General features: G+C 43.0%; 1 protein-coding gene across 1 annotated transcript in view; it reads right to left on the reverse strand.

The window, feature by feature from the left end:
• The window catches only part of btbd11b (BTB (POZ) domain containing 11b), a 134,068-nt gene that overhangs the window by 57,583 nt on the left and 48,812 nt on the right, over positions 1-27,673 (reverse strand). Inside the window, exon 2 of the mRNA XM_072551784.1 lies at positions 8,761-8,901. Within this exon, the coding sequence (XP_072407885.1) occupies positions 8,761-8,901 (141 nt within the window). The remainder of the gene's footprint in view (positions 1-8,760; positions 8,902-27,673) is intronic.

The following is a 27,673-nucleotide window of genomic DNA, read 5'->3' on the forward strand; positions in this document are numbered from 1 at the left end:
CCAATCCACCTAACCTGCACACCGCTGGGCTGTGGGTGAGTGCGCAGCATGGCAGCTATCACACCACCCCACCAATGAGGCAACTCCCCCATCACCCACCAATCAGCTCCTAAACAGCGGACTGGTGAGCCTCTTTACTAATTCATTCGTGGAGTGTGAATACCTCAGGGCTGGCCAGCATGTATTGCCTGTTCTTAACTGTCATAGAGACATACAGCACGGAAATAGACCCTTCGGTCCAACTCGTCCATGCCGACTAGATATCAGAATCTAACCTAGTCCCACCTGCCAGCAGCCGGCCCACATCCCTCCAAACCCTTCCTATTCATATACCCACCCAGATGCTTTTTAAATGTTGCAATTGTACCAGCCTCCACCACTTCCTCTGGCAGCTCATTCCATACACGTACCACCCTCTGTGTGAAAAAGTTGCCCCTTTAGGTCCCTTTTATACCTTTCCCCTCTCACCCTAAACCTATGCCCTCTAGTTCTGGACTCCCCAACTCCAGATCCCTCATGATTTTATAAACCTCAGTAAGGTCACCCCTCAGCCTCCAATCCTCCAGGGAAAACATCACTAGCCTATTCAAACTCCCCTTATAGCTCAAATCGGGTAAAAACAATGACTGCCCCGTCCAACCTGACAACATCCTTGTAAATATTTTCTGAACCGTTTCAAGTTTCACAACATCTTTCCGATAGGAAGGAGACCAGAATTGCACGCAATATCCCAACAGTGGCCTAACCAATGTCCTGTACAGCCACAACATGACCTCCCAACTCCTGTACTCAATACTCTGACCAATAAAGGAAAGCATACCAAATGCCTTCTTCACTAACCTATCTACCTGCGACTCCACTTTCAAGGAGATATGAACCCCACTCCAAGGTCTCTTTGTTCAGCAACACTCCCTAGAACCTTACCATTAAGTGTATAAGCCCTGCTCTAAGATTTGCTTTCCCAAAATGCAGCACCTCGCATTTATCTAAATTAAACTCCATCTGCCACTCTTCAGCCCATCTGATCAAGATCCCATTGTAATCGGAGGTAACCTTCTTCACTGTCCATTACACCTCCAATTTTGGTGTCATCTGCAAACTTACTAACTATACGTCTCATGCTCACATCCAAATCATTTATATAAATGATGAAAAGTAGTGGACCCAGCACCGACCCTTGTGGCACTCCACTGGTCACAGGCCTCCAGCCTGAAAAACAACCCTCCACCACCACCCTCTGTCTTCTACCTTTGAGCCAGTTCTGTATCCAAATGGCTAGTTCTCCCTGTATTCCATAAGATCTAACCTTGCTAACCAGTCTCCAATGGGGAACTTTGTCGACCACCTTTATGAACTCCATATAGATCACGTCTACTGCACTGCCCTCATCAATCCTCTTTGTTACTTCTTCAAAAAACTCAATCAAGTTTGTGAGACATGATTTCCCACGCACAAAGCCATGTTGACTATCCCGAATCAGTCCTTGCCTTTCCAAATACATGTACATCCTGTCTCTCAGGATTCCTTCCAACAACTTGCCCACCACCGACATTAGGCTCACCGGTCTGTACTTCCCTGGCTTGTCCTTACCCCCTTTCTTAAATAATCAATACTTAAGGTACAGCAATTATAATTCCAGTTTAGGATGGTGAGTGGCTTGGAGGGGAACTTGCAGATGGTGATGTCCCCATGTATCTGCTGCCCTTGTTCTTCTAGATGGAAGTGGTTTAGGTTTAGAAGGTGCCGTCTAAGGATCTTTGGCGAATTTCTGCAGTGCACCTTGTAAATGGTACACATTGCTGCTACTGAGCAATGATGGCAGAGGGAGTAGATGCTTGTGAATGTCAAATCTGGGCTGCTTTGTCCTGGATGGTGGTGTCAAGCTTCTTGGTTGCTGTTGGTGAGCTTTTCAAATGCTGGAATTCCCTCCCTCAGGGCATTGAGAGTCATGCGGACTGCAGCGGTTCAAGAAAACAGTTCATCACCGCCTTCTCAAGGGCAACTCGGGACAGAATAAAACTGCTAGCTAGCCCACATTTCAAATTAATAATAAAATCCAAAGCTGGGTTCTGGTTGATATAGGACAGCAGTTCAGGCAGCATCCAAGGAGCTTCGAAATCGATGAAGGGCTTTTGCCTGAAACGTCGATTTTACTGCTCCTCGGATGCTGCCTGAACTGCTGTGCTCTTCCAGCACCACTAATCCAGAATGTGGTTTCCAGCATCTGCAGTCATTGTTTTTATCTGGTCGATATAGGATGTATACGCTTGTAATAAAAACTGAGCAAACCCCAACCCTCTGGGTTACAGAGTTCCAAAAGATTCACAACCCTCAGAGTGAAGATATTCTCCTCATCACAGTCTCAAATATCCCAGAAATAAGACAGCATGGAGAATGGCTCCAGTACTGTTTTTCACTAACTGGTTACCTACAAGCTAATCTTTTGGACCAAAAATGACAAGTTTAAATATTACTTAAAAGGTGGAAAGCTAGGAACAGTAATGGTGCCAAAAGATTTAAGGGTCTGATGACCTAAATGCGGTAATCAGGTAAAAATTAATCATTAAGGCTAAAGGAAAGATAGCCTTCCTAAGTAGAGGACGAGATTATAAAGGAAAGGATGTGTTATCATAGCGGTGCAATGCCCCAGTTAAATCAATGCGAGTTAACTGTATCCAGCTCTGGATACTGCACCTTAGCTTCAGTATATTGGCCTCAGGAGGAGGGTCTTGTAGACTCACTAGAATGTGACCAAAGTTCTGATGGTTAGATTACGAGAGAAAAAAAATCCGTAAACCAGGCTTGTGTTCTTTGGAGTGTAGAATAACTACAACAGACTGAGCAGCAGCTTTCCAGTTCTGAAGCGGTACTGTTTGTATGGTATTGCTTAATAATACAGTTAAAACAGAGGGTTTCTATTTCTGAAATGCAATTGTTAAAAGTGTTTACAGACATTTTTCTCAGTAACATCTTGGCAGTTTTAGCGGCATTCAGTAAAGCAAGACGCTTTTTCAATCAACAGTTCAAACAAACATGAGCCAGCCAACACTGATCATCTGAACCGTGTGTTCAGGATTTGGTGCTGTGTTCAGCAAAGCTGGAAGGTTGAGGCGCCAAGGGCAGAGACGCTAGTAACAGAGGCGATTTAAGTCTGAGATAGCGTTTGCTTGCAGCAATGTAATGAAAATCGACAACACAATATGGCAAGATATACTCTATTAAAATTATAACAAAGAACACATAAAAACACAACAATGTTCATGCACAGCAACAAAATTCAGTGCACACAGGTAAACATTTAGTTTTTTGCAAACTAGAAAGAATTTGGCCTCCCTTCCTGACCTAGTTATGGGGTCCTTCAAGCCTGTCCACCATTTCATATATCTGTGGGTGATCTTTGACCTCAGCTCCACTCTTGCACCAATCCCCCCAACCCCTCACAGTTCCTTCAAACCCACACCCCCACTTGAATATTCTCATAAAAACTGAGCAAACCCCAACCAGCTGAGCTAGAGTGTTCCAAAGATTCATAGCTCTGAGTGAAGACATTTCTCTTCATCATAGTCCCAAATGGGTGACCAATTATGCTGTGCCTGGCCATGTTCTACGCTCATCAGTTGACACAGGATCTTGTATGGTTCAACAATGCCTTACATTCCAGAGAACACAGCCCCAATTTACACAGCCTCTCACAGAATCATACAACATACAAGAGTCCTTTTGGCCCATCGATTCTACAAAGCCAAAAATGTACTACTGTCTGCACTAGCCCCACTTTCCTGCACGGGGCCCATAGCCTTGAATGTTCTGACACTTCAAGTGCTGATCCAAGTGGTTTTTTAAAGATTTCCTACCTCTCCTACCTTCCCAGGCAGTGCATTCCAGAGCCCCCACCACCCTTTGAGTGAAAACATTTTTCCTCAAATCCCTTCTAAACCTTTCACTTTGAGGTTATAACCCCTTGTTCTTGACCCTTTCCTTAAAGGGAACAGCTGCTTTCTGCTCACTGTGTACATACAAGACAATGTGGGAAGGGGCCTTTGTAGTACAATGGTAGTGTCCTTACCCTTGGACCAGGAGACTCATGGTTCAAGTCCCACCTGTTCCAGAGGTGTGTAAATACATCACCTGTACAAGTCGATTAGAAATACTGATTAAAATTTAAAAAAAGGACAATGTAGGGTAGGGTAGGGTAGGGTAGGGTGGGGGAGAGGGGTCCTCTTGTGATGCAGTCCCTACCCCTGGACCGAAAGGCCAGAGTTCAACTCCCACCTGCTCCAGCGGTGTATAATGACATCTCTGAACAGGGTGATAAGAAAAATAAGTTAAATTTTTAAAAAATTAAAATTTAAGACAATATAGGAGGACGCGGCAGTGGTGGTGTTCCTGTTAGTGGGCTATCGTAGTTCCCTGGTTAAAGTCCCACCTGCTCCAGAGGTGTGTAACAATATCTCTGAATAGATTGATTTGAAAATATCTAGGACAACATAGGTATCATCACCACCAGACGCCTGGAGGAAGAACGCCTGATCTTCCACCTCGGAACACTTCAACCCCAGGGCATCAATGTGGACTTCAACAGCTTCCTCATTTCCCCTTCCCCCACCTCATCCTAGTTCTACACTTCCAGCTCAGCATTGTCCCCATGACTTGTCCGGACTTGTCCTACCTGCCTATCTCCTTTTCCACCTATCCACTCCACCCTCTCCTCCTTGACCTATCACCTTCATCTCCTCCCCCACTCACCCATTGTACTCTATGCTACTCTCTCCCCACCCCCACCCTCCTCTAGCTTATCTCTCCACGCTTCAGGCTCACTGCCTTTATTCCTGATGAAGGGCTTTTGCCTGAAACGTCGATTTCGCTGCTCCTTGGATGCTGCCTGAACTGCTGTGTTCTTCCAGCACCACTAATCCAGTATTTGGTTTTCAGCATCTGCAGTTATTGTTTTTACCTAGGTATCATCCCAGCCAATACTCCAGTGTGAACACTGGCTGCAAGCGAAGTATATCCTTCCCCCTAGGTACAGAGACTGAAGCAAGACCAAAGGTGCAGGCAAATCATCCATAATGTTCCTCACATCATCAGTCATTGCTGGGCCAGGCATGAACATTTGGGACAGTACAGCTGATGGGAAGCATGCAATTCTCCCAATTCTTTGTGTGTGTTCTCATTACAGCAGCTCAGAGAATGGGCAGGGTGGGAGGGTGGGGCAGCCTGCATTGTGCTACAGAGCATTCAGAGACGGGGAAAAGGCAAGGGACTACAGACAAAGTGCAGGGGCAGGGAAAGAGTCCATTGGAGGAGGGGGACTAGAAACCAGGACCTCGTGGTGTGGTGTGGGGCTGGGCCACGGTGGGGATGGAAGAATCATGTTGGAGGAGAACTGGGCCAGTGAGTGGGGAAATGAACTGCAGGTGAAACTAGAAGACAGACTGTCGGGGGGAGGGATGCTGTCTTGGAACATTGAGATGCTGCCAATCTGTTGCACTTGGCCTCATGACCACTAGGTTCAGCAGTTCTCCGATGACTAAGCAGCAAGATGCCAGGCACAACCCTTCAATCCTGAAGAAACTGGTCTGTGTAACTGATTGGTCACATCACTTAATTCCCTCATCCTAAATAACATTGGCCTGTCTAATGGAAAGAGAGATTAATGAAGCATGGTGATGGAGAGATAGATACACAAAACTAGGACAGCCACCAGATAATTAACCATAACATTAATGGACTTGGCTCACCTTTTGTATCTATTCTGAAGGGGAAAGGAACAGTTGAGTTTACATGAAGTTAGAATCTGCCAAGGTTTAACGATGATTTTGTCTTGTCTCCTTCCAACAGAGTAAGCTCAATTTGCCAAAAAGGATGACAGCATTGTTATTGCTTTCCAGCTGTTGCTTTCATTTATGCAAATGCATCAAGCACACGAACAGGAATAAAAGGCCACAAATTGATTGGGCATATCACTTATCATCAGGAAACCGTAAGATGGCTGTTCTTCAGTCAGGGAAGTGGTGAGAACATCAGGCAGTGAAAGTTTGTGGGGTGTAGACGTGGTATGGAGAACAGCACATTATATTGATTGGGCTTCAGGCTAACAACCAGCACCTTCACCAGCAGCCTGTGCTCAAGAAGGTCATGGAAAGACATCGGGGGCAGAAGTGTTTAGATTTATCATAGACTCGTCAACGTTTGAATTAGAGGGCTGTACTTTAAGGCTCACTCTGAGAATGAGTGCTGGGGGAGATGTGGAAACTAAAAAAAAATCCCGTGACAGAATTTGAAGGACTGCAGGAGGTCTCTGATGTCCTAGTCAACATCAACCTTCAAATGTCACCAGATTATTTGGTTGCACACCTCATCGCTGATTGGACAACATATGCATGCAAAATGGCTGCATCTCTTCGCCCATCCACCCCAATACACACAAAATCCTAACACAGAGGGAGGCCATTTAGTCCATTCCCAGAGAGATATCCCTTAGTACCAATCCCTTACTCTGTATTTTCAGTTTCAACCTTTTATACAAATGTAGCAAGTTTCCCTTGTAGCAACTGTTCAGGACTCCGCTTCCACATCTATTCTGGTCAAGAACTCCATGACCCTTTTAACCCCCTCTAAAAATAATTCTTCTGCCATTTCTTGGTGGTGGTCCCATATTCAGGTCATGGAGTCACAGACTTACCGATTATTGAAAAACATTCCCTCCCCCAACAATTGTCTGATCGACACACGTCATGATCCTAAAAATGTCTATCAGATTGCCTCTTCACCCTCTCTGCTCTAATGAGAATTATTGTAGTTACTCTTCATAATTGAACCCAATGAGAGCTTTTAGTCTCATTAACTTTTCTGATTTTTTTTCTCTACTGATCATGATTTTAAATTCCTTTCGTTAGCTTCTTGATTTTCTACTATTCTCGAGATGTTCTTGCATCATCTATGTGAAGACATACTTGTTCAAAATCTTTGTCATCCCTTTGTTTGCCATTATTAATTTGCCAGTCTCAAACTCTAAAAAGACCTACACTTATTTTAGCTACTCTCTTCCTTTTTTATAATTTTGGAAGTAGTATTTATGGTCTGTTTTTCTAGTTCTCGTTCATACTCAAATTTCTCCATGTTTTAAAGTAATTTTTTGCCAGTTTCTAAATTGTGCCCAATCTTCTTGGCTACCACTAATCTTTGCAGCGTGGTTTCTTTCTTTTTTCCTACAATTAGATGTCATTTGCAACTTGCTTAGTTAGTCACTGATTATGCATCCCCCACTTAAGTATGCTTTTATTTCAATGGAACCTGTCTTTGTTGAGAGTTATGAAAAATCTTCTTAAATGTCTGCCATTGCTTCATCAACTTACCTTTTAAGATGTTTTCCCACTCTACCTTAGCCAAATATATCTGCATATCCTTATAATTGCTTTAGTAAAAGTTTAAGACTAATTTTAGATTCAAATCTTTCATCTTAAACTGAATGCAAAATTCTACCATATTATGTCTACTTCCCTATCCCCGATTTCCTTCCTAAAGTTATAGTTAAAGGCATATTTTTCTGCTCATTTCTTCAGCTCGTGGTCTTGACTTTCTACTTCAGTCGCTCATAGAGGTTCCGATTCACAACTACAATGAGCAGTCTAACTATGGATAGGTTCACTTGAGATGGATTCTAGTTGCCGCAGCCATTCAGTCTCGAGATTCTAGTTCCTCTGCCATCACTGTCAAAATAAAAACACTGGTTTTGCCTTAGCTACGGCTTTAGTCCCAACCTGGGCCTTGGGTGACTCCTGCCTTTTATTAAAGTATATTCAAAGTATTGGTTCCAATTTCACCCCCAAGAGACACCATTCTACCTCATAGGAGGCCATTCAGCCTTTCAAATCCCTTCACTGCCACAACAGCTGGAGGAATTTAAATTCAATTTCTTAACAAGCCATTGCTGATCTGACCTTAATTCTAGTTACCCCTTCAGCCATTGCACTTAGCGGTGAGACAAGATAATTTAACCCAATTTAATCCAGTGAGGTCTCCTCCAGCACTTATTTTTATTCTTTACGCGCAGGATTGTGTCATTTCTACAGCTAGCATTTGGCCTTGAGCAGCAACCTCTGAGTTGCATCTCTAGGGCAGTTGAATGCTCGAGGCATTTCAGAGGATAGTTAAAAATCAATCACGCTGCTGTGAATTTAGAGTCACATATTGACCAGATCAGGTAAGAACAGCAGATAACTTTTACTCTTTTGCAGATTTCTTTCACTTAAAAGGACATTAGCGAACCAGATGAGTCTAACCATCACCATGTCTGATTTCCAGTTTTCAATTCCAGACCATTTTATTGTATCCAGAAGTGTTCTTACACACACACACAAACACACACTATTGTTTCTCCTCCATCACCAAATGTTCTTTTTTACAATCTATTAACACTATCAATAAAGTACTTATGTTTTCTAGTTGATTAATTTATGTTGAGGGCAATAGAAGTTATCAAAAGGTGAGGGACAGTTAGGGACACACACACGCGCATACACACACACACACTTCCACATTTGATTAAATGAATTAAACTCCATAAACTGCTACGGTGAGGTTTGAACTCATGTCCCTAGAGTCCCATTAGCCTGGGCCTCTGGATTACTAGTCTAGTGATATTACACTTGTACAGTCTCCCCCTAAAATCTCAGCAAAGTATCACTTACAGTCTCACAGTGGGCAGGAGTGGTGTGGAAAGGTAGAAATGGTTAAATGATTAAATTCTTTCCTTACTGAGTTCAGCAATGCTTCCCACACGGGTGACCAATAAGGACTGTTCAATAGCTCGGAGCTCGGACTGACTATACATTGGTGTTCCTTCAGACTTGCACATCTCTTTGCTCAAGTTCAGGCTCTCAGGCAGGCTCAGGATCCCTGGAGGAAAACCGAGATGAGAAAATCTTAAACACAGAGCACCGACTCATCAGTTAGAAACAGACCATTTTAAGAAAGTGTTAATATAGTGTATGGAAGAACAAGCTTCACAAAAAAAATTCAACATTTCTCTATGAAGTCAGCATCTGCTTATTGCCTGTGTTTACAGAGATAATAGAATTTGAATGGAGGAATGGTGGAATGGAGGCAACAATAATCATTTTCACGGAGTTAAGAAATGAGCAGCTCCTGAGGGCCCTGTTTTGGAAAAGTATTGATGTTAGTTCATGGATGATTATCTCCCCAAATTAATTTGCAAAGGCAGATCCCTGCAATTAAGCCTTGAACCCAGTCCCAACTCCAAAATCCTTAGAAATAATGACTTTTTTCATTCAGCTCCAATGACAGGAATAACAGTGGCTTTGTATTTATAAAGACATCTTTCAATGTGTTTATAGACAATAACTGATGACTGCTGATTATTAATCAGAATTATGTCAGTGATATTTTTACTGCATACAGTGTTCCCACTTGTAAACCTTGGACTCTTACACTCTGCCCGAGTCTATGCCCCCGATGTAATCCCACAATCCCAAGTAGCCTGTGACCCCTCAATTCTCAGATACTGGAAAGCACTGACGAGTGTTTGGTCAACTCACCCAACAACATGGTGTGGGAAAATTGCTTCACCACTTGTGAAAAACAATGGACATTTGAAGTTGCTGAAATGTAGGTTTGGAAAAGAGCCAAACAATGGCGCCCAATGGAGGAAGATGGCAGGTACACCAGGATGACAACATGCTGAGGCACACAGACAAACTCTAGGGCTACCCCTGCCAGTGAATCAAGAAGAATCTGAAACCAGAACGTTTCAGGAATTTTCTCAATACTTTTTGACATTGTCCAAATGTCCAAGCACAATTTAACCCTTTATTCTTAATGAACTGAGCTTCTCTTCCTATCTGGAAACAGAGCCAAATAAATCTTTAGGATCACACCATCATATCTCCGCGTTCAAACTTTACAAACAAATAAAATTAATCCCACTATTCCCTGACTCCTCATAACTCTCTCTCAATACCGAACTAATCCCACTGCTCCACTCTCTCCCTGTAGCCCAGTATCAAACTAAACACACTGTCCATTCTCTACATCGAGAAATGCATTGTCCTATTTAACTGCTCAGAGTTTAAACTGTTTCACATTCACAAATATGGACTTGTGTAATACACAGTCCACACAAGAGAGGATTCCAGTTAACTAAGAAAATCTGAAAATGTTGGAAACACTGAAAAGATCAGGCAGCAACTGGAGACAGAAACAAGCTTATGGTACAGGGGGTAGGATATCGGCATAGATAGAAAATAGACTGGCTAACAGAAAACAGGGAATAGGAATAAATACCAAGTGATTTGGTTGTGCATGGGTTGCAAAAGACTTGTATGCTGATATAGTATACCTTATTTCCAATCAGGAGATACACTGGTCTCTAGTTAAACCACACCCTGTACGAAAATAACCCTTGTGGAAATTTTCCCCAAATCGTTCTTGCAGTTTCACAGGAAACCTCCATGATGGGCAACAAGTAGCTCACCGCCATATCAGAATCTGAAATTGATCCTTCACTTCGATAAGGTGCCAAGTAATAGAACCAATGGGATAGCAGCAGAACAGATACAAAGTTGGTTGAGTGATAGGAGATAGAGCAGTAGTGAACAGTTGTGTTTTTAGGACTGGATGAAAGTATACAGTGGAAATAGTGACATTTTTCATTCAGCTCCAATGACAGGGAATAACAATGGCTTTGTATTTCAATCAAGGAAGGCAGGTCAGGTCTTGGGAGATCTCCCAAGACCTGACCTACCTTCCCTGATTGAAATTGATGACCTAGATTTGAGAGGACTGAGCACAATTTCAAAATTTCCAGGATGACACCAAAATTAAAAGTAGTATGTAGGGTGCAGAGGACAGTGATGGATTGCAGGAGGACACAGACAGGTTGGTGGGATGGGCAGACACAGGGCAGATGATGCTTAGCACTGAGAAGTGTGGGTTTATTTTCCTGAAGCATCATCAATAACCAAACTGGGAACTTATGACTATTGGACAGCTTTGGCCAAAATCCAGATTCTTCACAGAAATCTGAATCTTGTAGGGGTTGGACATTTGTACAATCCATAATGAAAATACTCAGCACATCTGGCAGAATCTGTGGAGAGAAGAACAGAGTTAACATTTCAGTTCAGTGACCTTCCATTTGAAATGCTAACAGAATCTCTCCAGATTTTTCTGTAACCAAATTAAAATTGTCATGATCACAGTGGGATTTGAACTCATTTGGATTATTAATTGTGTAACAGAACATAGATACCAATAAACAAGGCATCTTTCATCTGCTATGTACCTCACACTGACCTACAACAACCTTAGGAATGAGGCATCAACATCTATTACCTAAGCATTAGAAGCTCAGTGATGAATCAGCACAAGTTACTGGAAACAATGCAGCTGTGTAACATTACATTGAACATTAGTCAATGTCTGATGATAACAGAGGGAGAATCAAAAATAGCCTGGGGATGAAGTGCAGTCAGCTGATATAGGCACATTCAGATGTGATCGGTCCTCATCCTCATCAGAATTCATAACTGATAAAGTTAAAAGGAAGTGCATGCATTTATTACAACAGTGACTCCACTTCAGATGCTTTTAATTGGCTGTAAAATACTTTGGGATGTCCCAAACATCAGGAAACATATTATGAAAAGGTTTCTGATACAAGGTGTGGATATTGAAAGACATGATGAGTAATTGGTCACAGAAGCTCCTAGTTTATTTTTTACTGGGTGAATAGTAGAATGAACAAAGGTTCTTTAAAGAATATAAAGTTCTTTACTCAGCCTTTACCGCACTTATTAAAATAAATCAAAGATCTTGGATTGTGTGGTTTAACTACAGCCCTGTGCCAAATGAAATAAAAACTCAGTCAACAACATCAAAAAGCCACATTAGATGTGGCGGAGTTTGGGATGGCTGCAGTCTGGATCTCAGCTCTCATCTCCCGGCTTCTCCCAGTGGGTGTGTCCAAGGCTCATGTTGTTTAGTTTGACACTCAGCCAACTCAGATAACTCCAAATTTTCAGCAGGCGTGTGAAGTTGTGCAAAGATGGTTCAGACTTTGGTCTAGGGTTTAAGCTGTTTGGCATTCACAAATGCGGACTTGTGTAATACACAATGCACACTAGAGAGGATTCCAGTTAACGAAGAAAAACTGAAAATGTTGGAAATACTAAAAAGATCAGGCAGCAATTGGAGACAGAAACAAGCTTATGGCACAGGGGATAGGATATCGACATAGATAGAAAACAGACTGGCTAATAGAAAGCAGGAATAGGCATAAATACCAAGTAATTTGGTTGTGCATGAGCTGCAAAAGACTTGTATGCTGATACAGCAAGTATGGAGGAAAGGGAAATTGAATACGGAGGTAGGAAGGTTTAAATTCATTGATACACCATATCTGGTGTACAGTGTCCTGAATGATCACCTTATTTAAGGAAGGATACAAATGTGTTGGAGGCACTTCGGAGACAGCTTAGCAGATTAATCCTGAGAATGAGAGTACTGTTTTATGAGGAAAGATTGGCCAAGCCAGACTCCTATTGCTGGAGATTAGAGGAGTAAGAGGTAACTTGATTGAAACATAAAAGCTATGGTGGGGTCTTGACAGGATTGATGTGTGTAGTGATTGTAACAAGATCAGCCACATGGACCTCATAGAATGAGTTCCCTAACTGGGGCTGTTAACCTGGTCCAATCAAGGAGCCCTGGCTGACAGATATAAACAGGAGGGTAGTCGTACTCTATGTACTGTTTCTTATCTAATTGGACTGTCTGGTATGTATTGGTTACTGTTTTGGGATGACTGAAAATGGGATTTGAGGTTTGTCCTCATTTCTCTGAAAACTGCTTGAACAGTAGGGCTTGGGGCCTGGCTTTGCCGCCCTGCTCCCTTGTAAATTGCTGTTTCTCCATATCCAACTTTTAATGTTAATTGTTTGTAATCTGCGTATCGTTAAATAAAACTTAAAAAAAAAACAGGAGGGTCAGAGATTCTGTTCATTGTGAGAGCTGGCAGTGTCAAGGATTCTCTACATGTAAATAAAGGGTGAATTGTTGATGGGATACTGGCCTCAATGGAGTTATTTCAATATAAAAATGATGCTTCCTCTTACAGATTCGAGGGGTCACTTTCTCGAAGAAGGTTGCGGCTGTTCCTCAACAGGGGGTGAAGCAGATATTTGAATATTCTTTTAAAAGGTAGAGGTGGATAAATTCTTGTTAAACAAGAGGGGTGTATGAAAAGTCATTGAAATACACAGGAATATCAGATCGGCCATTATCTTATTGACAAATGGAACAGGCTCAAGAGGCTAAATAGTCTACTCCTGTTTCTTGTTGGATGTAAAATATTCCTCTTTGGGTAATTTCTCACAGGGAGACTGCTATCAGGTCTAACTCTCCCCAAAGATTCGATATAGATTAATTAATTCAAACAGACAGCCAGTAAGTATCTTCAAATCAGGGGCTGCTTAAATAGCTGTTAAGTGTTAAAAAAAACTACCAGACCTACATTTGAGCAAATGACATGAGATGCAGTTAAAATGAATTCATACTGATTCAAGGCTTTGTGACTGTGTCATGTGGGAGTGGGTTTGGCCAATCACTCCGGGGAACCACATTTAAGGAAAAATCGGGAGAGGATAAGACGGAATAGGATTTGTTAAAAGCAGCACATTTATTTCTTTGCTGAACAAATCCAGTATTAAAAGATGTTGGATGTCAATGTATTAGAGCCAAAAGACAATTTATGAAAGACTGCCAAAGTCAATTTTAACCCAACTCTGAGCACACCCTGTTTATTGTTGGGGGGGGGGGGGGGGGAGAGAGAGACATGGAGCAGAATGAGTAGGGGAGAGAGAGAGGAGAAGGGAGTGAAAGAGAGAGTTAAATAAAAAGATATATGGTCTCAGGTTTGTTTTATAACTTTATTTGGGGCTGCATTGATTTGCATCCTTTGGAAAGAGGAAGCAAATTAATCTACAGTAGTCAAACAAATGTCACTTGTTTGCATTCCAACAAAAGGCACAGCAAATGCTGTTCATAGAACAGTCTCTGGAAAGAACTGCATTTCAGTCACTATAAATATAGCATCAAAATAATAGTTTAATTTCAGTGGATTCAGTGCTACTTTTTAAAAAGAAATTCATTCAGTGGATGAGGAAGTTGCTGGCTGGGCCAACATTTACAGCTCACCCTCACTGCCTAGAGGGCAGCATCATAAAGGTGTTCAGCATGGAAATTGACCCCTCAGCCCAACTCGTCCATGCCAACCAGACATCCTAACCTACTCTAGTCCCATTTACCAGCACTTGGCCCTCTAAACCCTTCCTATTCATATACCCATTCAGATGCCTTTTAAATGCTGTAATTGTACCAGCCTCCACCACTTCCTCTGGCAGCTCATTCCATACATGCACCGCCCTCTGAGCGAAAAAGTTGCCCCTTAAGTCCCTTTTATATCTTCCCCCTCACCCTAAAAGAGCCAAGCAGACTATACCTATTTATAAAAGGTCTGGAGTCACACGTAGGGAAGACTGGAAAGGATGGCAGTTTCCTCCCATAAAAGGACAGTTGTGAACCGGATGGTTGTTCCCAATAATCGGCAATCATTTAATAGTCGTCATGAGACTCAAATTCCAGATTTTTATTGAAGTTAAACGTCTGTCACCTGCCAGGTTCCTCAGAGCATTACTGGAGTCTCTGAATTAACAGTTCAGTAATATTGCCACTAGGGTGTCACCTCCCCATGCCCAAATGCGTGCTACACACGCCTCTCTTCATTCCTCCTCTGAAGCCAGAAATCTTCAGACATCACCAAGCTAGTGCCAGGCTCCTATTGAAATGTAATGAAGTGGAGTTCCTCCAAATTTCACACTGGACCTACCCTCTACTATCCCACTGCACACAGCTGAGGCACTGTGTTCATTATTCAACTGACGGATTTGGGAGATGCAGTTTCCAATCAGACACCCGAATTAATTTAACATTCTGTTCTGTCAGAATCACATGACTTGCCTCCTGGAAAACTATGTCCCTATGTAAAGTTTCACTTAATCAGTGGGGGTTTTACAGGGTAGGTGCTTGTATGGGGTAAATCTAGAATTGTGGTTTGTGGGCCGGGGGCACTGATTAAGATTGAGGGGTTTCCCCTTATGATGAAATGGTGATGTAATTTCTCCTCTTTGAGAGTCATTGATCTTCTGAATATATTCAAGTGGCTTTTGATTGACAAGGAATGAGGCTGCAATAGCATGAGGGAGATGCAAGAACACAGGGAAGGGTGTCTCAACCAGTAATGTTAACGCTGATTTCTCTCTGCAGAGGCTGCTAGACCCACTCAGCTTTGCCAGCCATTCCTGTTTTCATAGGGTCATAGAGTTGTACAGCATGGAAACAGACCCTTTGGTCCAACCTGTCCATGCTGACCAGATATCCCAACCCAAACTAGTCCCACCTGCCAGCACCCAGCCCATATCCCTCCAAACCCTTCCTATTCTTATACCCATCCAAATGCCTCTTAAATACTGCAATTGTACCAGCCTTCACCACATCCTCTGGCAGCTCATTCCATACACGTGCCACCCTCTGCGTGAAAACGTCGCCCCTTAGGTCTCTTTTATATCTTTCCCCTCTCACCCTAAACCTATGCCCTCTAGTTCTGGACTCCCTGATCCCAGGGAAAAGACTTTGCCTATTTATCCTATCCATGCCCCTCATAATTTTGTGAAGCTCTATAAGGTCACCCCTCAGCCTCCGAAGCTTCAGGGAAAACAGCCCCAGCCTGTTCAGCCTCTCGCTGTAGCTCAGATCCTCCAACCCTGGCAACATCCTTGTAAATCTTTTCTGAACCCTTTCAAGTTTCACAACATCTTTCCGATAGGAAGGAGACCAGAATTGCATGCAATATTCCAACAGTGGCCTAATCAATGTCCTGTACAGCCGCAACATGACCTCCCAACTCCTGTACTCAATACTCTGACCAATAAAGGAAAGCATACCAAACCCCTTCTTCACTATCCTATCTACCTGCGACTCCACTTTCAAGGAGCTATGAACCTGCACTCCAAGGTCTCTTTGTTCAGCAACACTCCCTAGGACCTTACCATTAAGTGTATAATTCCTTCTAAGATTTGCTTTCCCAAAATGCAGCACCTCGCATTTATCCGAATTAAACTCCATCTGCCACTTCTCAGCCCATTGGCCCATCTGGTCCAGATCCTGTTGTAATCTGAGGTAACCCTCTTCACTGTCCACTACACCTCCAATTTTGGTGTCATCTGCAAACTAACTGTACCTCTTATGCTTGCATCCAAATCATTTATGTAAATGACAAAAAGTAGAGGGCCCAATCGTTAGGATTCATTGGATGACTCCTCCAAAGAGCTAGTACTGACACTGCAGACTGAATGGCCTCCTGTTGCTGTATGATCCTATGATAGGGAGTAGGCTACTCAGCCCCTTGGACCTGCTTTGCCCTTCTAAGGTAGTGGCTGAAGTGACTGTGGCCTGAACTCCACTACCTTGCTAATCCAAAGTCTATCCCATGCACCTCACGCATCTCAATAACTTAGCCTTCATCACTCCCTGGAGCAGGGCGGGGAAAGAGAATCCCACAGTCCAAGAACCCCAGAGAAAGAAACGCACCAGAAATCAGTACAATTCCCAGAGGCTTCAAGTCAGTAGTCAGTCCCCCCTCGTCACTATGGTCCCCATGCCTAATTTATAAAACCCAGGATGGTGCCCACATTTTTACACTAAATTATATAAGCACGGTGTTCCTTTTTAGCAGAGTTCTGTCTTCGTTCTTAAACCTCTCCGCTAACCTTTGACTAGTCAGGGTATATTTCACATGCTCAAACTTTCTACGAAAAAAAAATTAATCAATTTTTCTGCATTAAAAAAGGTTAACTCAGAAACCAGTTGTGAGTGATGTTTCTTGCACACTTTGCCTGTTCATTATTTCTGTGTCTGTTGAAAATATTCATCGAACTTTCCCAAAGATGTGGTAGTCTCCAGTACAGCCACTCCCCATCAGTAAGACTACTCCCGAATGGCAAAACTCCAACACCCATCCCACTCTCACCCAGCAATGTAAAACATTTTCCTGACCTTGCTCACATTCTCCCATATGACAGTTTTAAATTAGGAATGCTCACTCCAATTCTCAAGCCAGACAAAATTGCTTTCTCCCTAACAGTCCCCCTTCATGATAAACTTCAGCTCCAAAAGGAACATAGCCTCAATATCTCAGTTAAAAATCATACAACACCAGCTTATAGTCCAACAGGTTTTGGAGCACTGTTCATTCTCCACAATCACCAGATGAAGATCGTAAGACACAAACTTTATAGGAAAAGTTTACAGTGAATGATCATGTTGGTAAGAATGAGAGACTTAAACAATCCAGGACTTTTTCAATATATAATTTCAGTTACATCACACTGCAAACTTTTGCTACAAATTCTGCGTCTTACAAACTTATTCTCCACAACCACCTGAAGGAGCCCTCCGAAAGCTAGTGCTTCCAAATAAACCTGTTAGATTATAACCTGGTGTTGTGTGATTTTTAACTTTGTACACCCCAGTCCAACACCAGCATTTCCAAATCATCAATCTCTCAGTCTGCTGCTTAGCCCTTTCAGCAGTGTAGCAAGTTCAGTGTAGCCAGTTCCCTTCAGTGTGGGAACTGGCCTCTTGGCCCAACATGTCCATACCGACACTCTGAAGTGTAACCAACCCAGACCCATTCCTCTACCCTATTACTCTACACTTTACCCCTGACTAATACATCTAACCTACATATCCCTGAACACCATGGGCAATTTAGCACGGCCAATTTCAATTAACCTGCACATTTTTGGATTGTGGGAGGAAACCAGAACAAACCCACACAGAACACGGGGAGAATGTGCACCCAGACAGTCGCCCGAGGCTGGAATCGAACCTGAGTCCTTGGCACTGAGAGGCAGCAGTGCTAACCACTGAGCAACCATGCCGCCCATTAAAGATAGTGATTTGTGTGACCCGACTCCACATCCTTCAAGACTTTAGGTTAACAACAACCACCGATTCAGAATTTATATTTATCCCCAGTCCTAGTGAATCCCGTTCTCTGTGCTTTTAGTGAGCTTTCTGTAACAGTGAATGATAATCTAGTGCTCAGTATTGATTCATTATTATTTCTCCACACTTGTGGAGTATGTCTCTAATTATAAAACTGCACTGAATGGCCCTCTGTCCATCCACAACTTTCATGTCTTTCTCCTGAATGTACACCCTTGTTCCTTGCTTTTACTCCAGAAATGTATCGCCTCACACTAATTTGCAGTGCTCTATCACATTCCATAAATGTGTCTGTTTTCCTGAAAGCTTCCACAGTGTCCTCCTTGTTTGACAAGCCTTCTCCCAACGCTATCAGCTCATCTGGGCTTGGATGTCCAGGCCACAGTCTAAACCATCAAAAGGATGGAGCAAAACCAAGAGGACCCAGCACCACCTCCAGTTCACTTGTTTTCGATGTCCAACACAGTCAAGTCAAACCTGGATTTCAGTGGTTTGAGGCAGAGACTCACCACCACCTTTTCAAGAGCAATTAGCAACAGACAACAAATACTCACCTTGCCAGTGGCACCCAGCTATCAGGAAAGAACATTTTTTAAAATAACTCCAATCCCGTTTTCTATGTCACAGCTTGCATTCTATCCATGCAGCACCAGTTGCTGTTCGAAAACTTGGTCCAAATTCATCATTCACATCCACCACCTTCCCTTTTTCTGTACAAGTGGACACCTCAAGAGTAACTAAGATTACTCAGTACATTTCTATAGAGTCTTTCATGGAATAAAATCTCCTGAGGCATTTCATATGAGCTTTATAAAACCTAGAGCAACACTGAGCCAGGTTAAGGAGGTACTAAGACATCTGCTCATGGTGGTAGGTCTTAAACGGCACAGATGGACACTATGACACGGAATTCCAGAGCAGAGGGTTCGCAGGAAGGTAGCTCCAGGATTTTGACCCAGCAACACTGAAGGAATGCTAATATATTTCAAGATATGGCGGTGTCAGTGTTGGACTGGGGTGGACAAAGTTAGAAATCACACAATACCAGGTTATTGTCCAACAGGTTTATTTGGGAGCACTAGCTTTCAGAGCACTGCTCCTTCATCAGGTAGCTTTGAAGCAGGACCATAAGACACCGAATTTATAGCAAAGGATTACAGTGTCACACAGCTGAAATGATATATTGAAGTTTCAAAGTCGGGGTAGTGTGTGGCTGGGACCTTGGAAGCGTTTCCCAGTATCTGCTGGCCTTATCCTTCTCAATGGTAGAGATCAGAGTTTTGGAAGGTACTGTTAAAGGAGTGTTGGTGAGTTGCTGATGTGCATCTTGTAGATGATACACACTGTTGTCACTGGGCATTGGTGGTGAAGGAAATGAATGTTGATTGGTGCTGGATGGGGGTGCCATTCAAGTGGGCTGCTTTATCCTGTACCCAGAGCCATATTGGGGTGGTTTGGGGGGGGGGGGGGGAGGAGGAAGGAAGCATTCCATCACATTTTTGACGTGTGTCTTGTAAATAGAGGAAAGACTTTGGGGAGTTGGTTCCTCATTGCAAAATCCCCAGCTTCTAGTTACGACAGAACAGGCCACAGTGTTCATATAGCTAGTCCAGTTTAGTTTCAGGTTTTTGGTAACCCCCTTGAGGAGAATTCAGCAACATTAATGTCATTGAATGTCAAGGAATGATGATTGAATTCTTTCTTGAGAGAGATGATCATTGGTGAACACTTGGAAGGCACTAATGTTACTTACCAGTTGTCAACCCATGTGAGAATAACTGTTAAGGTTTTGCTGCATGTGAACAAATCTACACAAATGTTCTGGAGGACATGGGCTCATATCCTACTATGGCAGCTAGCAGAATTTAAAGTAAATTAGTCAAGTCTGGAATTGAAAGCTAGTCTCTGTAATAGTGGCCTTGAAAGTATCATCGATTGCTGTAAAAACTCATCTCATTCCCAAAGGTTTGTTAGGGAGGAAAATCTGCCATCCTTACTCAGTCTGGCCTCCCCGTGACCCAAAGCAAGGTGGTTGACCCTTAGAGATATGCAATAAATGCTGGCCCCTTGAGCGATTCCCAAAAATCCTAAATACACAAGGCACAAGCACCTCCACCACGTTGCCTACAGTGGCTCAGGTGGTTGACCAACATCAGTAACTACTAGCCCAGTGAAACCTACATCTTGTTTTTTAAAAAAAATTAAAAATGCCTCATTAGTGGCAAAATCCAAACCCCAACATCTTTTGTTGATAGCAACAGGAAATATCTGGGAATTGATGGGAGCAGGGATCAAAAGATCCTGGAGGCATTTAAGCACTTTTGGGCTCTAAAGGATATCAAGGCATGTGGGAATAGTGCAGGAAAGTAGAGTTAAGGTAGAAATTTAGCCATAACATTGTTGAATAGTGGAGAAGACTTGAGAGGCCAAATGGAGAATGGGATAGGGCACAGATACCCCGCAGCCTTTGTTATTATGACTTGGGAAACATCATGGGACTCATGAAAAGGAATCATTGGCTCTCTTAAAGAAAGAAAAGCCCAACCATGGCTGTTCATTGGTGCTCACGTGCACCAGTGTGAAAAACACATTCCAGATGGAGTTTAAAAGAGAAAACTTGCTGCAAAAGTACCTAGAGTTTCTGCTCTTCATACCTCATTACTGCAAATGATCAGCCGAGACAGAAAGAAGATGGTCTACATATGGAACTTTGTAAATCAGGACATTTTAAAGACAAGATTCCTTTATAGGACTGATCAAGGTGAACACTCACCTACACCAGACAGTGACGTACAACACTGAGACGATTTCCAAATCACAAACCCATCTGCTGGCCAGATCATCCCCTCAGGGTACAATTACTGTTTTATTTTTGGAAAAGGCCCAGTTTTAAATGTTTAATATGCAGTAGATTAATTTCACTGTTTCATCCCCAAAAAGCCCATTTCTCAAAGACATTAAGAGTTTAAGCAACCACTCTCACCTCTGAACGTCTCTCTATATTCTTGTAATTACAGAAGCTAAAGAGGACAGCATCAAACCACCCTCCCGTTAGTGTCACAGGCTACCCCATAACGCGTACTAACAGGAGGCAAAGGATTCAAGATTTCTCACTCAAGAGTAACTACACTTGATAAAACCAATATAATCACATGCACACATCCTTGCCTCCATCCATTGGTCCCAACTTGCATTATATGATGACTTGATTGCCGCAAAGGGCAGGAGTTTGTTTACTTTTTTGACAGCACTAAGATTGCAAATCACAAATGTGATCTCTAACATTGCTGCTGATTCCCATTCAAGGAGAAGAATGAGGAGAGAAAGCAGTTCTTAGAAATTATTTGATGGGCTGTGAGCATCATTGGGAAGACCAGCATCTGTTACCTATCACTATTCACCCTTGAACTGAGCAACTTGCCCAGCCAATTCAGAGGGACAGTTGAGAATCAGCCACATGGCTGTGGACCTGGAGTCACACATGGGCCAGACCCAGTGAGGATGACAGATTTCCTTCAATAAAGGACACAAATAAATCAAATGGGTTATGATGACAGAGAATGCTGAAGAAACTCAAGGGATCTGCAGAGAGAAATCGAGTTCATGGTTGGAGTCTGGTATGACTCTCCTTCAGAACCGAAAACTCTCCTTTAGAGTTCTGAAGCATTTAGACTCCAAGCTCACTTGGTTTCTCTCTCCACAGAATCTGTCAGACATGCTGAATTTATCCAGTTGTTTGGGCTTTTATTTCAGGTCTCCAACACGGACAGTACTCATTTTCTTGAAGGCTTTTTTAAATGTAAATCAATGATGGTGACCGTGAAACGATCACTGAAATTATCTTTCTATTCAAGAATTAATTAACTGAATTCAGATTCTACCAGATCAGATGAATGCAGGAATTCTGTGGATTGAGAAGCCCTGTCGCAGAAATAACCAAAATCCCACCACTTGCATTGCTGGGAGGTTTACAGTTTCCAATATGTCTTCACAGTTGCTCTGTGCCACTGAGACACCAGTCGGGGCCAACCACAAACTGAAAAAGAGGACTTCCATTATGATATCAGAAAAACAAAGGAGTCTCAAACTCAAACATGGGTGGCACGGTGGCTCAGTGGGTAGTGCTGCTGAATCACAGCGCCAGGGACCCGGGTTCAATTCCAGCCTCGTGCAGCTGCCTCTGCACATTCTCCACGTGTCTCCATGGGTTTCCTATGGGTGCTCCGGTTTCCTCCCACAATCCAAAGATGTGCAGTTCAGGTGAACTGGCCATACTAAATTGCCCATAGTGTTAGTCAGAGGGAAATGGGTCTAGATGGGTTACTCTTCAGAGGGTTGGTGTGGACTTGTTGGGCCAATGGCCTGTTTCCACACTGTAGGGAATCTAATCTTTTAAAAATTTAAAACAGTCTACCTTCTTTGTGTAAACTTCCTGAAAAATAACACAAAAAAACGTAATTATGTCTCATGCCTTATCATCAGCACAACGGAGGTTCCTTGAAATGGGGTTGAATGGAAATCATAACTGAGTATCATCATGTAAAATCCCCACGTATTTCACCAAACAGGGTAAAGTGCAGGAAGAATAGAAAGTTGAATGCTATAGAGCACAATACAGATCCAGAATCAGTTTCAAATTCTCCATGTGGCTGAGAACTGGAGGACTCGACTAGTTTATAGATCATTGCAATGCCGGCTCATGCCCACAAAGCACAATTTATTTTAGAGTTGTTTTACTGATCTGTCCCATACCAGGTGTATTTTGTGTCTTTCGTTATTAAATAAAATTGTGCTGAAACAATGAGGACTAACCTTTAGAACTTAGGCTGTGAATCAGATTCCAAAAGCAGCAAGGCCAGATAATTACATTTCAGAGGATTAAAAAATATATGTCGAAAACCTCTCAAAACAATTGGTCCCAATTTGTTTTCAAGCCATCTGAATCAAGCATAGACAATGATGCGCCTTTGTACAGTCTGTGGCTCAAGTTATAATGCATTGTCTATCACAGAGATGGCACAGAAGGCTGCCATACTGTTTAGTCTTCCCTCCACTTAGAGCATTGCCTCATAAATAAGCTCATTCATAGAGAGTGCTTTGAATAACCAGAGATAGGAGAGAAAGATCCTGCCTCCCTAAGGGCTTGGCTCTGAAATAACAAACTTAACTTAAGGAAAAACAGGTCTAAGCATCACTGTCGAATGTAACAAGCATCAATCTCAATTCCATTTGTGTTTAGTTTTGCTCAGATCTGGCTTTGTCTTCGCCTCCAGCCTCCATTGATCTCTTGCCCAGTTCCCTGTTTCCATTGGTCTCTGGCCCCTGAGCTGTCAAGCAACCCTGACTCCCTCCCATTTGGAGGTGGGAAATGAGAACATATCAGAGCCTGGTGCCCTGCCAACCCCACGTGTTAGGGCCCATTGTTGAATATATTTAAAGCCAAGACACACATAATCAGTTTTTTGAATACAAGAAAACAAGGGATACGAAAGGGGGCTGGAAGGGGATGATCAGCCATGATTGTAGAGTCATAGAGATGTACAGCATGGAAACAGACCCTTCGGTCCAACTCAATCTAGTCCCACCTGCTAGCACCCAGCCCATATCCCTCCAAACCCTTCCTATTCATATACCCATCCAAATGCCTCAAATGTTGCAATTGTACCAGCCTCCACCACTTCCTCTGGCAGCTTATTCCATACACGTACCACCCTCTACCTTTGAGCCAGTTCTGTATCCAAATGGCTAACTCTCCCGGTATTCTGTGAGATCTAACCTTGCTAACCAGTCTCCCACGGGGAACCTTGTCAAATGCCTTAATGAAGTCCATATAGATCACATCTACCGCTCTGCCCTCTTCAATCCTCTTTGTTACTTCTTCAAAAACCTCAATTAAGTTTGAGAGACATGATTTCCTATGCACAAAGTCATGTTGACTATCCCTAATCAGTCCTTGCCTTTCCAAATACATGTACATCCTGTCCCTCAGGATTCCCTCCAACAACTTGCCCACTACCAACATCAGGCTCACTAGTCTATAGTTCTCTAGCTTGTCTTTACCACCCTTCTTAAATAGTGGCACCACATTAGCCAACCTCCAGTCTTCCAGCACCTCACCTGCGACTATCGATGATACAAATACCTCAGTACGAGGCCCAGCAATCACTTCTCTAGTTTTCTACAGAGTTCTCGGGTACACCTGATCAGGTCCTGGGATTTATCCATCTTTACCTGTTTCAAGACATCCAGCACTTCCTCCTCTGTAATATGGACATTTTGCAAGATGTCACCATCTATTTCCCTACAGTCTATATTTACTGTGGAAAAGGATATGGAAGATACTGATGCAAAATACTTGTTTAGTATCTCCCCCATTTTCTGCGGCTCCACACAAAGGACACCTTGCTGATCTTTGAGGGGCCCTATTCTCTCCTGAGTTACCCTTTTGTCCTTAATGTATTTGTAAAAACCCTTTGGATTCTCCTTAATTCTATTTGCCAAAGCTATCTCATGTCCCCTTTCTGCCCTCCTGATTTCCCTCTTACATCAGCCCCCAATCAGCTTTCGAAAGTTATTGTTTAATACCATCAAAATTGGCCTTTCTTCAATTTAGAAATTTAACTTTTAGATTGTAATTTTAGATTGTAATTGAATAGTGAAGCAGATTGAAGGGGATGAATGGTCTACCCCTGCTCCTGTCTCTTATGCTGTTAGCAACAGTGACAGAGTTTGTGGCAGCCCACTCCCCGCAATCCTATCAGAGATGTGGGTACTTTCAGCAACACCAACTCGAATAGAAAGTACCAGCAGGGTGGTTAGAAGATTGCAACAATCTCAATTCTGTTAACAGATCATTCACAGTCTTCGACACTTCTACCATTAGCTGCAGGGCAGCTGCAATATGAAGTTACCACAACATTTACCAAGGTTGCGTGTCATGTGGTGTGCCTCTAACCTTTGCATAATAACACGCCTTCCCCTTTTCCATGTAAAGTCTCCTGCCATGAGGAAGACTGAATGATCAGCACTGTGAGCTTGTGAGCTCTGACCAAATTTATCCCAGCTGTCCCACATCTCCCAAGAACAGCAGGAGCTTTCCAAACACAGACAGCAGGGCATACTGACACCTTCTATAATTGAGATTCACACAGGGTGGGGGCTGTTTGAAATACACACACACACACACACACACACACACACACACACACACACATACAACGTACGTTGTGTCTGTGAAGCAAGGTGCACATGAGTAACAAACAGCATTCCTTTAACTCTGCATATGGAGATGGGCCCAGCACTGCAATCTCTATTATCAGGTGTGAAAACATAGCTAAGCATTGAAAAACAAACAAAACACTATCCCACAGACACTGAATTAGATTGACATACAGGAGTGAAGTCTTTTCACCATTGTACAGTACTTTGGTGAGACCCCATCGAGAATACAGTGTGCAGTTTTGGTCTCCCCATTTAAAGAAAGGATATACTTACATTGGAGGTGATGCAGTTAAAGTTGACTAAGTTAGTTGCTGGGATGAGGGGTTTTCCTATAGTGGAGAGCTGAATATATTGGGTCTACATTCTCTGGAGTTTAACAGAATGAGCCAGAGAGGGAGAGAGAGATTCTTAAGTGATTTAACAGTGTTGGCTAAGAGATGGCTTGGAGAATCTAGAACACAGACAGAGTCTGAGGGTAAGGGAGCCATCATTTAGAGTGAAGATTAGAAAAGATTTCCTCAGAGGGTTGGAAATCTTCGATACTTCCATTGGGTGGTTGTGGAGTTATTATATAGAATATCATAGTCTATCATAATATCACAGAATATCTATAGTGTGGAAACACACCATTTGGCCCAACAAGTCCACACTGTCCCTCTGAAAAGTATCTCACCCAGATCCATTCCCCTACCCTATTACTTTATATTTCCCCTGACTAATGCACAACCCTGAACACGATGGACAATTTAGCATGGCCAATCCACCTAATACACTCAGAGGAAACCCAAGCACACACAGGTGAACGTGCAAACTCCACACAGTCGCCCAAGGATGGAGTTGAACTTGGGTCCCTGGTGCTGAAGCAGCTAAATACATTTAAGGCTGGGACAGATCAATGTTTAATCTTTCATGGAATGAAGGGATATGGGAAGAGGGTAATCCCAAAGATTGTATTGAATGGCAGAACAGGTTCAATTAACGAAATAGTCTACTCCTCTAGAGTATCCTTGGATTATGTTAAAGGTGCCATACAAATATGAAGCATTTCACAGGAACATTACAACAAGATGCAATATGGAGTCACACGTGAGATTCATGGGCAGACGATCAAATTTTGGTCAAAGAACTGGGTTATTGGGAGTGCTTTAAATCAGGAACATGAGGTAATGAGAGGTGAGAGACAGACACGAGATATCTCCAAAGATCAGGGTCCAGGCCAACTGAAGGACATCCACAATAATAAAGTGGCTAAAATGGAGGATGCACAAGAGACCGGGACTGGAGGAGTGCAGTGATCTCAGATGGCTGTGGTGCTGAAGGAGATTACTGAGGTAGGAGGAAGTGAGGTCCTGGAGGGACTTGTAAACAAAGAGGAGAATTTTATAAAATGGTGGAACCAGAGAGGCCAAATCCCCAGGTGAGGACAATCAACATTATTACCAATAATGCATTGTGGCGAGACCTTGAGAATAGCCAAGAGCAGCGACTCCAAGTCCAGACCTGATCACATCTAACACAATCGGTGGACTAGATGGCCAATGGTGAATAACTATTTCATCATCTATCCCAACACATGTACCACAGGGCTGTGATACACATCCTGGACAAAGCCCAAGAGTTATCCCAATTTTTCTCTAACACAGCCACTATGGTAAAGCTTTGATCTGATGCCTAAACAGAGAAAGATGTCCAATGTACAGCTTATGCCCAAAACATCAATTCTCCTGCTCCTCGGATGCTGCCTGACCTGCTGTGCTTTTCCAGCACCACACTCTCGACAGGGAAAGGCGTCAAACCAGCCAGATCACACAGAAATAGGAGGACATTCAGCCCTTAGAACCTTCTGTACTATTTCAACCTCTCATGGTTCACAACTCCATTTAGTCAACTTACTTCCACATCTCCCGATATATGTTGAAACAACAATCGATCTCAGGTTTGTGTTTTTAAATTGAGGCTCGGGATGTCACCAAGGTTGCAGAGACCGAAGGTACACAGGGAGCTGGATCAGAAACAGAGGGGTCTGTCTCCTGGCACACTCCCCATCATGGCTGTGTTAGGGTGACATCGCCAGCCTTTGCCAGTGGCCAGGGCTCTCCTAGCCTAGCCAGAAGCTGCAGGTTCACTTCGGAGCACTGAGCACAGAATCAAAACAATCCAGACGGACATCCCAGGTCAGTGCCAAGTGGATGCCAGACCTTTGAAGGATCTGTACCCAGCAAGCACTGCCCCACGCCAGCTGCAGTGCCATTTCTCAGCAGAGGGGACTGCCTTTCAAATGGGTATAAAAACAGGCCCATCAATAAAAAGGGGGGGGCAAAAAAAGAAAAGCAGCAAAAAATAAAAATGGATCGTAGAAGCACAG

This window comes from Chiloscyllium punctatum, chromosome 32 (assembly GCF_047496795.1).
Source record: "Chiloscyllium punctatum isolate Juve2018m chromosome 32, sChiPun1.3, whole genome shotgun sequence".
NCBI classification, from domain to species: Eukaryota; Metazoa; Chordata; class Chondrichthyes; order Orectolobiformes; family Hemiscylliidae; genus Chiloscyllium; species Chiloscyllium punctatum.